At 42.0% G+C, this 13,223-nt stretch overlaps 1 protein-coding gene across 1 annotated transcript in view; it reads left to right on the top strand.

Moving 5' to 3' along the window:
* LOC138248638 (inhibitor of apoptosis protein-like) overlaps positions 1-13,223 on the top strand; it is a 65,432-nt gene that overhangs the window by 36,467 nt on the left and 15,742 nt on the right. Inside the window, exons 2-3 of the mRNA XM_069202371.1 lie at positions 627-3,070; positions 3,181-3,280. Coding sequence (XP_069058472.1) covers positions 2,143-3,070; positions 3,181-3,280 — 1,028 coding nt within the window. The 5' untranslated portion in view covers positions 627-2,142. The remainder of the gene's footprint in view (positions 1-626; positions 3,071-3,180; positions 3,281-13,223) is intronic.

Raw genomic sequence — 13,223 nt, 5'->3', positions numbered from 1 at the left:
TAAGACCTCCGTACATTCGGAACTAATTAGATTTCCCACACCCATTGTCTATTCAAGTTGCAATCTATTTGGAAACACAAGGTACGTGCCAGTGAGCCCATGTGCTAAAGTCATAAATTCCTTCTTACTTACTAAACAAGAGTTGGCCTTCAACTGGCCTTTAACTGCAACCCTTTCAGGTTATTTATTCTACTATGTCCTCAAGTGAACGCTTCACCTTTTTCTGGTTAGTACAAGATTTGGGCCTACAATGTTCTTGCACTACATGCCACTGTGTAGCACTTTTTGATGTTGACTGTTGTTGCATTATGTTTTCATATTTATATATCGTGTTTCCTACAACAAGCTTTTTAATTGCTTCTGCTACTCTTTTTGTGTTTGCTTTTAGTTTTAGATTGTGCACTGCTCGAACAAACAAACCAGAACAGAGCTAAACGTTGACAAGGGCTTGTGTAGATGGGCAGGAATAAAACTTACCCTGAAAAGAATCAGAATTGCATATTTCAGTTAGAGTCTAATAGTGTCTTGAAAATGTTTCCACTATTTTTATTTTTGTGTTTTAATTGAAAGATCAGTAACTAAAATGGGTTTTGTTTCTAACGTGTGTTTTTTCTTTTTCTTTTCAGAGTTCTGCAGCCAAAATACACACTGGATTCATTTCGTTTTCATTATTTCTTCTGTTGAGCCATACTCTTTCAAATGGAACCCTAAACCCCTTAAAGGGGATGTTGGTCTAAACTCTGGGAGGTAGTTTTGTGAACCAAAAAAGAAACCAGATACTGAAGTGGTAAATTATTTTGTTCTTGTTTAAGGAGCAGATACACAAATAATGGTCTATAAAGAATCCGTGATGGAACCCCTCCCTTGGAGGGTTCTGAAACATTTTTATAAGGCAGCGAATGATTGAGAGAACCAGAGACAAGTCATCTGAAAAGCTTTTCATTTAAAAATACTGCTGTGTTGACAAAGCAAGCAATATACATCATGCCAAGTCTTTGTCTACTGCCTTTGTTTCAGTGGCTCTGCATACACAGCTAGGTAAAAGCTTTGCTACAGCAAGTCCGATAGCCTAGTGTGTGTTTAAAGTGACACATGTGAATGAACATTCACTTGGGCCACATAACCTACAGTTGAGATGTTGGATTGAAAAGTGGTAAATGGATCTTTTTTGGCCATTGTAAAGTTTCTTTTTTGGTGATCTAGCTTTTGCCAAATTGTTCAGGTTAAACCTTATTCTTGTGGATTGTGAAAACCCTGAGAAAACAACAGTTGAATATTTAATGGTTATGGAAGTACTGAAATAAAGCAGAAAGTGCATTTTATATTCAATTGTGTGTTGAGGGGACATGGATCCTGATGGTGTATCGCAGCTTTGCATTTAATCTTTAGACTAACCACAGCTAGAGCTAATGCTAAAATACAAGATTTTAATTGTCATCTGAAACCTTTTACATGGCATTGTCACTGCTTTCCCCGTTGAAAGCAATGACCTCTTTCTTTTGTCGCCCTATTCTCACAGCACTGCAGATGCCTTGTCAATGGAGCATGGCTAAACCAAGCCTGCTTTGGAGGCATTGAGGGTTTTTCCGATTGCAGATAAAACACATTAAGACTATTGCAGAAAAGATTTAGTTTAAATTACAATTGCTAACAGTTTGGCAGATCTGCAAATGACTTTTTAAAAGTTTATGCAGGACTCATTTAACTTTTGCTGGTTACCAAGGATGTGTGTGTAGTAATTGTTTGTAAAATTAACTCTAGTCCTTCACGAAACCTTTTGGCAATCTGTTTCGTCCTTCTCTTGATTGAGCTTTTTGAGAGGGTGCCAGTAAGTTAGAGTTATGTATATCCAGTGTCTTCTCTACACGCCATCGAAAGCAATTTAGTCTTTTCTTAGACTCCCACTGAACGTGAACTTGTGTGCTTGAACATAGGCTTCCTACAAGAAGAAGTCCAAGTTTCTTCTTTTTGTGGAGCTGACCTTTGTATTAGTACATTTACCAGCGGAGCATTAAGACAGATTTAGATTGAATTGAGGTCAAACCTGTATTTGTTTATGTAAAAGTAACAATCAATAAAAATACACACTATGATTCTTGACTTGTGGCTGCGTAGTGACAATAAAAGTGACAAAGTGAAATAATGCACAAAACTACCTCCCAGAGGGAGACCTTCCCCATTTTTTTCAAATATTCCATTATGAATCTTCTGCAGAGCAGTCCATTCCTGACACATTTGATGAGCAACAGTACTGTGCACGAGCTCAAGTATGACCTCTCATGTGAACTCTATCGACTCTCCACATTTTCCAGTTTCCCTCCGAACATGCCAGTGTCCGAGCGGAGTCTGGCCCGGGCAGGCTTTTATTATACTGGCTTGAATGATAAAGTAAAATGCTTCAGCTGTGGCCTGATGCTTGATAACTGGAAAAAAGGAGACAACGCTCTGGAAAAACACAAACAACTCTATCCGAGCTGTAGCTTCCTTCAGGGTTTGCATTCAGTTAGCAATCTTGGGTCATCATCTCACTCAGCTTTCTCTCCTCCAGCTACAAGTAGCCTCTTGCAGTCTCCACAGTCGACCTCCTTAGTATCCACTTTAGATCGGAGTGGATATTTCAGCACTTCCTACTCCAGTTTTTCTCAGGATCCAGTAACTTCCCAAGGCATTGAAGAGTTTTTAAATATTCGGCCCCACCAGCCCATCTCTTTGCTGAATACAGAAGAAGCCAGGTTGAGCACCTTTAAGGTATGGCCGCTTCCTTTTCTCTCCCCAACAGAACTTGCAAGGGCAGGCTTTTATTACACTGGACCTGGAGACAGAGTTACCTGTTTCACTTGTGGAGGGCAACTCAATAATTGGGAACCTAAAGATAACGCTTTGTCAGAGCATCGCAGACATTTTCCGAGCTGTCCATTTCTGGAAAGCCAGATGGCAGAACAGTCGCGATTAAATGTTTCCAATGTCAGCATGCAAACCTATGCTGCCAGAGTCAAAACATTCATCAGTTGGCCTTCAAGAATCCCAGTCCGACCAGACCAGCTAGCAAATGCTGGTTTTTATTACGTGGGTAAGTTTCATTCATCCAAGGACTTTGGCTTTTGTTGGTATTTGTTAATTTAAATAATTATTTATGGAAAGCATGCTTTGCATATGATTTATTTGTTTTACTATATTGAGGTAGCAATGATGACGTCAAATGCTTTTGCTGTGATGGTGGACTGAGATGTTGGGAATCAGGTGATGACCCATGGATTGAGCATGCCAAGTGGTTTCCAAGGTACAGTTGCAATTGTGTTTTCAGTAGCTTTTGGTGTTTGTTGCGCCTTGTTTGGGCAATGCACTCTTACAAATTTTATGGGCTGTAGAACTGTTGCAAAGTAATAATTCTTGTTTTGCCATGTTCCCAATTTCCCTGTGTGATTGTTGTTTGTAAAACTACTTCCTTTCTAACTCATATTTTGTGAAACAGTGATATTACTTAACTTGGTGAAGTGCTTTAATGTACTTGTCACTTCAGGAAATGTAGGATTGCATTTGTAGTAGAGAATTCACTTCTGCCACTTGCTCACTGACCTTAAGAGATAAAAATAACCATTATTTGTCTGAACTCTGCAGCATACATTAGAGTCTTATTTTAACTTTCATGCTTCCTGGGAAGGATTCTCTCACGTCTGTAATTAATGGTGAAAACTAACTCAGTGGAACTGTGATCAGGAGGTTTTCCTCCATCTTCAGCCATCTTCCTTTCCTTTTGGAAGCCCCATCAGGACATCGGTGGCAGAGTGTATGAGAAGATGAGCTGTGTAGATGAGTTCTACCTTTTGACTAAAATGTCTTACGCTATATGTCGTGCAGTTTGTGAGCTAACATTGCTAAGGTTGTAGGATGACCATGCGGGTAGCAAACACGGTCTGTGGAGGCTGTGGGCACTCTTTTGGTCACCGATCCAACATTCCTCATTGATTTAAATTATCATAGTAACTATTGCTTCGAAGACTGTGATCATTGCAAAAAAACAGTTCATGTCCACAGTCCTGCATTCAGTGAGCCTATGGGACCCTCTTTCATGGCTGAAAATCTGTTTCATTATCTCCTTTATAGAGTTAAGAACTGCTTTGATACGAGTATCAAAAGCAAACTTTGAATTTATTTTTTGTAGAGTTGCATGTATTATTAATTGCCTAAGGGCAAAAGCCAATCTTTAAAGTAACTACTCTGCCAAGTGAGTCATGGCCTTATCTTCGAATTGGAAAAGCATTGTTTCATAGTTAAAGGAGTTTGACATTTAGTGAGTTGTGCCCCACTCGCCTCCTTTTTTTTTTTTTTTTTCTTTTTTTTTTTTTTTTTTGCTGCTATCTATTTTAATTGAGCCCTTTTTTCCATATTGGGTTACCCTACCTCTGATGACTAAAATTAGTGTTTATTTCTTAAAAGATGTATCTGAATGTTTGTGTTAATCCTCGGTCATAACTTTTCCACCCAGACCCTAAAATGCCACCCCCCTACTGCCCCTGAGAGCATTTAGTGGACAGTCTATCAAACTTGCCTATTTTGTTGCATGCTTCATAGTTTCCCTTTCAGGACATTCCCAGTTCAATGTATTCATCATTGAATATGTATGTGCATGTTCTGCTGCTGTCATTTCTAAATATAGTGAGAATATAATAAGCTCAACCTTGGAATTTTGTGTAGTCTGAATCTAGATAAAACTTAAAGCAGAGTGGTGACATTCATCACATGCTCAAACTGTGGTCCATAGAAAATACATTTTAAAACTATCAGAAGTACTATCAGATACAACTATTGAAATATGTCCTACTTAAAAGTGGCTCGAAATCAGTACTGGGGGCAAATAACTTTGGGGTCTTTAACTTGTAGGATAAAGTTGAAGACATTTTACATGCCTTTTTGTACCATATTGTTATTGATGATGCTCTGGATTGAAATATGCTTATCTTGGCATGAAGTTTATCTTTGGAAATTAGTCCTTAGAAAGTTAGATGTTCAGCTGAACATTTTTACTGGTTAGAGAGTATTTTGTAGTTGAAACCAGCTAGAAAAAAGGTTTTGAAGTTTTCCATAAGTCCCCATTACAGTAATATTTATTGTTTTATAAAGCAGGAGGTCAGTCTGCAAGGGCATCTAGAACAATGTTATATACTTCCTTAAAGGCGGAAATCAAAATCTGGGGTTTATATGCCTACCTAATTAAACAGTGGGTGAGTGCTTAACACCAAACTTAATTTTTAAATTGTACAGGAAAAACAATTCGCCTAATCCAGAAAAAAGTGAAAGGCATGTACCAAAGCTATACAACCATTGCAACGATTAAGATCACATTAAAAAACGGAGAGATTTTGAGGACTGTATAAGTAGGCCACAAAACAGCTTCACTTGAACAAATACATTTGTAATGCAGAAAATGACTGTCTCCTTTTTTTGTAGACCTGGAACATAAGTAGAATCTCTTCATGGCAGTGGTCTTCAAATTCTCCCAGAGCAAAATATTTGACTTTCAGGGAGTGGGTGGGTGGCCTCCTTAAGCCTCCATGTGTGACTTACGGTTTTGGGAGAGAAGTTGAGTATTTAGGGTGGGAAAGCTTATTCAAATAAATCACACCTTGTATCTTATACGGGGGCATGAGAAATACAGGGGAGACTATTCTCTTAGGCTTCCCAATCCTTCCTCCTGCAGCTCACACCCACTTCTGACTCCTATAATGTTAAATCCAAGCTTGTGCCATCTCCTTACCTAACTTTTAAATTTGCATAGTGGCCCTTCCCTACTTAGTCTTGAATCAGTCCGTCCCTCCTTAGTGCTCCAGCACTCCATAGCATTTGTTTCATATCTCCTGTCTGTTGTATCACAAAGGATTCTGCAGTGCAGCATTTACACCCTCTTGGTGCATGCCTCATTTCTTTATCTATACCTGCCAAGATCCCCACAGCTGTGTATGATGTACTGCTGCAGTCCATGTTTTTCTTTGCCTTCTGGAACTTGTAGTCCTATTTATCTTATAGACCCTGGACCACAAGCCCCATAATACAAAATAAAAACCTAGAGCAGCTACTCACAGTTGGAGCTGGGAAACTTGACAGGTATGTTTACCATTGCCTTTTAACTTCCCTCACTCAGTGATCCTTCAGTGCCCCTTCTTCCAGGAATCTGTTGCTCTGACTTGCTCCTGACTCAAGCACTTCTTGCTTTCTCTGTAATGCAGAAGGAACCCTTCTCCACTGGGTTCTGCAGAGCCACTTTACTTAAGTCTACAGTTCTCATCCATTTAAGGCAGCTGCTGCACCGTTTTCCTGCAGTGTTCCCTCTCTCCAGACACAACTTCACCTCTCCTTCCTGTGAGCCCCTGCCCTGCTCCATTGCAATATTTAAAGGTCAGACCTTGTCACTGGCTTTTTTAACACATACAGCTGCCTATGAAAAGAAGTCCAAAACAAGTCTAACCTACACAATGACGCTGATAAAGCTTTCACGATCACTTTGTGCGGTATGCTTCCTTTAGGCTTGTTTCCACAAATGTTTGTGCTTGTTTGCTTTTTCCATCCTTTCCTCGATTCATTAACAGTTGAAAAGGTAGTGAGTTTCTTTGCTGTTGAGCTCTCTAGCTCCCACACCCTTTTGAAGGCCAAATAGACAGTATTGATTTCATCATTTGTACTGAGTAGGCTATTGTAAGATATGCAACAGAAGCAGTATTGACATCTATTCTTGCCTAAAGACAATTCTTGAAATTGAATTATAGAGGTGCAGGTACCCTATACCAGAGTACCTACTTGCCAGCACTCTTTAATTAAGGGCAGGTACTCAATACTTGACAGTAAGGGCCAATTTAAAGCACTGCCCAAAACAGGAATCCACTGTAAGCACATATCATACAACATGAGTAGCCATGTAGGACAGTATTACTTGGGTCCTAGGGAGACTGGGATCAAGGCTTGACCCAGCAAATAAGTTAGGGATGTCAGTTTGCAAATTCAGAAATAATACTATGCTAAGGTGGGAGGCCGCATGTGAATCTGCAGCGGAACATGCCACGAACAGATGTACACTGGGCAAGTGACATTTTCCGTTCGATAGCATGTGTAGTTGCAGATACACATGCTGTGCATAGACTACAAAGCAGTAACCCTCCCTAAAGTGGTGGTCATCCTGTAGGAGTTGAAGTTGTTTGAAATAATGTTCTCAGTACAGCCTGTCCTACTGTCGCTTGTTGTGTTGCTAACACATCTACACAGTAGTATTTGGTAAACATATGAGGTGTAGACCAAGGGGCTGCCTTACAAATCTCTGTCATTGGTATGTTACCTAGAAAGGCCATTGTTGCTCCTTTCTTTCTTGTGGAGTGTGCCTTTGGTGTAATGAGTAGCTCTTTTAGCTTTGAGGTAACATGTTTGTATGCATTTGACTATCCATCTTGCTATGCCCTGGTTGGATATAGGGTTACCAGCATTGGGTTTTTTTGAAAGCAACAAACAATTGCTTAGTTTTACGAAATGGTTTTGTTCTGTCTATATAATACATTAGTGCTCTCTTTATGTCTAATGTATTCAGTGCTCTTTCTGCTACTGAGTCTGGCTGTGGGAAGAAGACTGTGTGCTCCACAGTTTGGTTTAAATGAAACTGTGAAATGACTTTTGGCAGAAATTTTGGATTTGTGTGGAAACCACTTTGTTTGTGTACTTGTATAAAGGGTTCTTCGATAGTGAACGCTTGTATTTTGCTAACTCGTCGTAGTGAAGTGATGGCTATTAGAAAAGCTACCTTCCAAGTTAAGAACTATGTTAGAAATGGGGTTTTTGGTTACCCTCTGTCCAAGCAAGAACCCTCACTCTAGTCGGGGCAAGTCACACACAATCCAAATTATCCTGTGCCCACCCTCTGGTAGCTTGGCACAAGCAGTCAGGCTTAACTTAGAAGGCAATGTGTAAAGTATTTGTGCAATAAATCATACAATAACACAGTATAGCACCACAAAAAGACACCACACAGTGTTTAGAAAAATATATAATATTTATCTGGGTATTTGCAGGTCAAAACGATCAAAGATGCAATATGAATTTGTAAAGATATCACTAAAAAGTGATATAAAGTGTCTTAAGTCTTTAAAAAGTAAACAAAGTCTCTTTCAAGCACAAAGTACCTGGTTTAAAGTGGAAAATCTCCGCAAAGGGGCCGCAGAGGAAGAGATACGTGGAAAATGGTGTGTGCGTAAATTTCTCCCCTGCACACACGGACTTGCGTCGTTATTTTTCACGCGGGGAAGTCGTGCGTCGTTTTCCGGCGCGCGGACAGTCTCCTTCTGTGGTTCGCGGGATTACCAGATGTCCCAGGGTCTGTGTATGGAATCCTAGGCTTGTTTTCCGGCTGCGTGTCGTTCTGGTGGGCTGTGCGTGGAATGTTCTCCCTCCCGGCAGGCGTCGCATGGATTTTCCTTTCTGAAGTCGGGCGGCGTTGTCCAGACGAGGCCGTGTGTCGAAGTTACGGTTGCACCGCAGGCGTCACGTCGAGCGGCGCCTTTCAGAATCGGCGTGCGGTGAATTTTTCACCGCGGAGCAAGCTGTGCGTCAAATTTTTCAGCACACAAGGCATCCAAATGAAAGGCAAGCTCTATCCAAGCCCTTGGAGAGCACTTCAGCAGCAAGGCAAGAGTTCAGCAAGGCAGCGGTCCTCTGTAGAAAGCAGGCAGATGAGTCCTTTAGGCAGCCAGACAGTTCTTCTTGGCAGGATGCAGGTTCTGGTTCAGGTTTCTTCTCCAGAAAGTGTCTGATGAGGTAGGGCAGAGGCCCTGTTTTATACCCAAATGTAACTTTGAAGTGGGGGAGACTTCAAAAAATGGCTAAGAAGTGCACCAGGTCCCCTTTCAGTTCAATCCTGTCTGCCAGGGTCCCAGTAGGGGGTGTGGCAGTCCTTTTTGTGAGAGCAGGCCCTCAACCCTCCCAGCCCAGGAAGACCCATTCAAAATGCAGATGTATGCAAGTGAGGCTGAGTACCCTGTGTTTGGGGTGTGTCTGAGTGAATGCACAAGGAGCTGTCAACTAAACCCAGCCAGACATGGATTGTAAGGCACAGAAAGATTTAAGTGCAAAGAAATGCTCACTTTCTAAAAGTGGCATTTCTAGAATAGTAATATTAAATCCAACTTCACCAGTTAGTAGGATTTTGTATTACCATTCTGGCCATACTAAATATGACCTTCCCTGTTCCCTTCAGATCAGCAGCTACCACTTCAATACTGTATGAGGGCAGCCCCAATGTTAGCCTATGAAGGGAGCAGGCCTCACAGTAGTGTAAAAACGAATTTAGGAGTTTTACTCTACCATGGCATGTAAACTACACAGGTACATGTCCTGCCTTTCACCCATGTTGCACCCTGCTCTAGGGGTTACCTAGGGCACACATTAGAGGTGACTTATATGTGGAGAAAGGGGAGGTTTAGGCTTGGCAAGTACTTTTAAATGCCAAGTCGAGGTGACAGTGAAACTGCACACACAGGCCTTGCAATGGCAGGCCTGAGACAAGGTTAAGGGGCTACTGAAGTGGGTGGCACAATCAGTTCTGCAGGGCCACTAGTAGCATTTAATCTACAGGCCCTAGGCACATATAGTGCACTCTACTAGGGTCTTACAAGTAAATTAAATAGCCAATCATGGATAAACCAATCAACAGTACAATTTACACAGAGAGTATATGCACTTTAGCACTGGTTAGCAGTGATAAAGTGCCCAGAGTTCAAAAGCCAACAAGAACAGGTCAGAAAAAATAGGAGGAAGGAAGCAAAACGTTTGGGGATGACCCTGTCAAAAAGCCAGGTCCAACAAATTGGATTTGGCAAGAATGCATGGGTTCAAAAGGTGGCCCCATGAGTCGTGTAAGTACAATATTAAGATTCCAAGAGGGCACCAGTGGGGTTCTTGGAGGTATGATCCTTTTTAGTCATTCCATAAAGGCTTTAATAACTGGTATTCTAAAAAGTGACTTTGTATGTTTAATCTGCAGGTAAGCAGAGATTTCAGTGAGATTAATTTTGATGTAAGAAAAGGCGAGATTTGCTTTTTGTAGGTGTAGTAAATAACTCACAATGTTTTGTATGGAGGCATCTGACGGTGTGATTTGGTTTGCTTGGCAGTAGAAAACAAACCTTTTCCATTTATTAGCATAACAATGCCTTGTTGTCTGTTTTCTTGCCTGTTTAATGACTTCCATACCCTCATTTGAAAGGTTTAGATAACCAAATTGTAAGACTTCAGGTGCCAGATTGCTAGGTTGAGCGAGGCTGGATTGGGGTGTCTGGTCTGTTGTTTGTGTTGTGTTAACAGATCTGGTCTGTTTGGGAGTTTGATGTGCGGTTCTACTGAGAGGTCCAACAGTGTGGTGTACCATGGCTGGCGAGCCCACGTTGGTGCTATGAGTATTAGTTTGAGTTTGTTTTGACTCCTTTGGTTGACTACGAAAGGAATGAGTGGGAGAGGGGGAAAAGCGTAAGCAAATATCTCTGACCAATTGATCCATAGAGCATTGCCCTTGGACTGAGGGTGTGGGTACCTGGATGCGAAGTTTTGGCATTTTGCGTTTTGTTTTGTTGCGAACAGATCTATGTCTGGTGTTCCCCAGTGGTGAAAGTATTGTAGAATCTGGGGATGTATTTCCCACTTGTGAGTTTGCTGGTCATCTCAACTGAGATTGTCGGCTAACTGATTGTGAATGCCTGGTATATATTGTGCTATCAGGCATATGTTGTTGTGAATTGCCCAATGCCAAATCTTTTGTGCTAGGAGGCATAGTTGTGACAAGTGTGTGCCCCCCCTGTTTGTTTAGGTAGTACATTGTTGTCATATTGTCTGTTTTGACAAGAATGTGTTTGTGAACTAGAAGGGGTTGAAAAGCTTTTAGTGCTAGGGAGACCGCTAGCAGTTCCAAGTGATTTATGTGTAGTTGTCTTTGTTGATTGTCCCATTGTCCTTGTATATTGTGATTGGGTGGGGAGCACACCTCAACAATCATTAAAGCATCTGTTGTGAGAATGGCGTGAGGCACAGGGTCTTGAAATGGCCACCCTTTGTTTAAATTTACAGGGTTCCACAATTGAAGCGAATAGTGTGTTTGGCGGTCTATCAACACTAGATCCTGAAGTTGACCCTGTGCATGCGTCCATTGTTTTGCTAGGCACTGTTGTAAGGGCCGCATGTGTAGCCGCACATTTGGGACAATAGCTATGCATGATGCCATCATGGCTAGGAGTTTCATGACAAATCTGACTGTGTAATGGTGATTTGGTTGTATATTTGACACCATAGTTTGAAATGATTGAACTCTCTGTGGGCTTGGAGTGGCAGTTACTCTTTGTGTGTTGAGTTTTGCTCCCAAGTATTGTTGTAGTTGGGATGGCTGTAAGTGAGATTTATAGAGAAGCCTAGTCTGTGTAGGGTATCTATTACATACTGCGTGTGATTTTGACACTGGTGTTGAGTGTTGGCTTTTATTAGCCAATCGTCTAGATATGGGAATATGTGCATGTGATGTCTCCTTATATGAGCTGCTACTACAGCGAGGCATTTTGTAAATACTCTGGGTGCTGTTGTTATCCCGAAGGGCAGTACCTTGAATTGGTAATGTTTGCCCTGTATGACAAATCTGAGATATTTTCTGTGAGATGGATGGATGGGTATATGGAAATACGCGTCTTTTAGATCCAGTGTTGCCATGTATTCTCCGTGTTTTAGTAAGGGGACTACATCTTGTAGTGTGACCATGTGGAAGTGTTCTGATTTGATGAAAAGGTTTAATGTCCTGAGATCTAAAATTGGTCTCAGTGTTTTGTCTTTTTTGGGAATAAGGAAATCTAGGGAATAAACCCCTGTTCCTTTTTGCTGGTGAGGTACTAGTTCTATGGCTTGTTTTGTTAATAGTGCTTGTACCAATATTTGTAACATGTCTAGATGTTGTGCCGACAATTTGCGCTCTTGGGGGAATATCTGAAGGGAAATGTGTGAATTCTATGCAGTATCATGTTGGATAATTGATAGGACCCATGTGTCCGTGGTTATGTCTGACCAATGTTTGTGGTAAAATGTTAGTCTTCCTCCTACTGGTGATGTGTGTTGGGGAAGGGTGACAGTTAAGTCATTGTAGTTAGGGGCCTGCTTGGTGGGCTGAAACTTTCCCCTTGATCTTGGGAATTGTCCCCCGAAGGATCCGTGAAACCCCCTCTCTGATATTGGGATTGGTAGGTGGGTTTTGCTTGAGAGGTGGATGCCTCTGAAGGTTGCTGTCTGAAACCTCCCCTAAATTACAGTTTCCTAAATGTCCCTCTTACTGGGACGAGTAGAGCGCGCCTATGGCTTTTTTCCGTGTCCGTGTCTTTCTTCATTTTTTCTATGGCTGTGTCCACTAGTGGCCCAAACAGTTGTTGCTGGTAAAATGGCATGTTCAATACTGCCTGCTGTATCTCCGGTTTGAATCCTGAGGATCTTAACCAAGCATGTCTCCTAATTGTGACTGCTGTGTTCACAGTTCTTGTGGCAGTGGCAGCGGAATCCAATGCCGAACAAATTTGATTGTCCGAAATTGCTTGCCCTTCCTCTACCACCTGTTGAGCCTGTCTTTGATACTCTTTAGGTAGATGCTGGATGATGTCACTCATTTCATCCCAGTGAGCTTGGTCGTAACTGGCGAGGAGGGCTTGTGAATTTGCGATACGCCATTGGTTGGCAGCTTGCGACGCCGCTCTCTTTCCCGCTGCCTCAAATTTGCGACTCTCTTTATCTGGACGTGGTGCATCGCCCAATGATTGTGAATTTGCCAGTTTCCTTGCGGCACCAACCACTACAGAGTCCGGTGGGAGCTGTTGCATAATAAATACTGGGTCCGACGGGGGTGGTTTGTATTTTTTTTCCACCCGCGGTGTAATGGCTCTTCCCTTTACCAGCTCTTGAAACTCTTGCTGTGCATGCTTAAGCATGCCTGGTAGCATAGGCAGGCTCTGGTATGATGCATGCGTGGAGGCCAGGGTGTTGAAGAGGAAGTCATCCTCCAGTGGCTCAGAATGCATACTGCCATTATGAAATGCAGCAGCCCTGGCCAAGACCTGGGTGTTCGAGGTGCTATCCTCCGGTGGAGATGGTTTTGAGGGGTAGCACTCGGGGCTATTGTCCGAGAGAGGGGAATCGTAGAGGTCTCCGGTGTCTACGTCATCTTGCGTTTGCAC

This window comes from Pleurodeles waltl, chromosome 8 (genome assembly GCF_031143425.1).
Source record: "Pleurodeles waltl isolate 20211129_DDA chromosome 8, aPleWal1.hap1.20221129, whole genome shotgun sequence".
Taxonomy (NCBI): Eukaryota; Metazoa; Chordata; class Amphibia; order Caudata; family Salamandridae; genus Pleurodeles; species Pleurodeles waltl.
The sequence above is the reverse complement of the archived record's forward strand: the minus strand, read 5'-3'. Positions and strand labels throughout refer to the sequence as shown.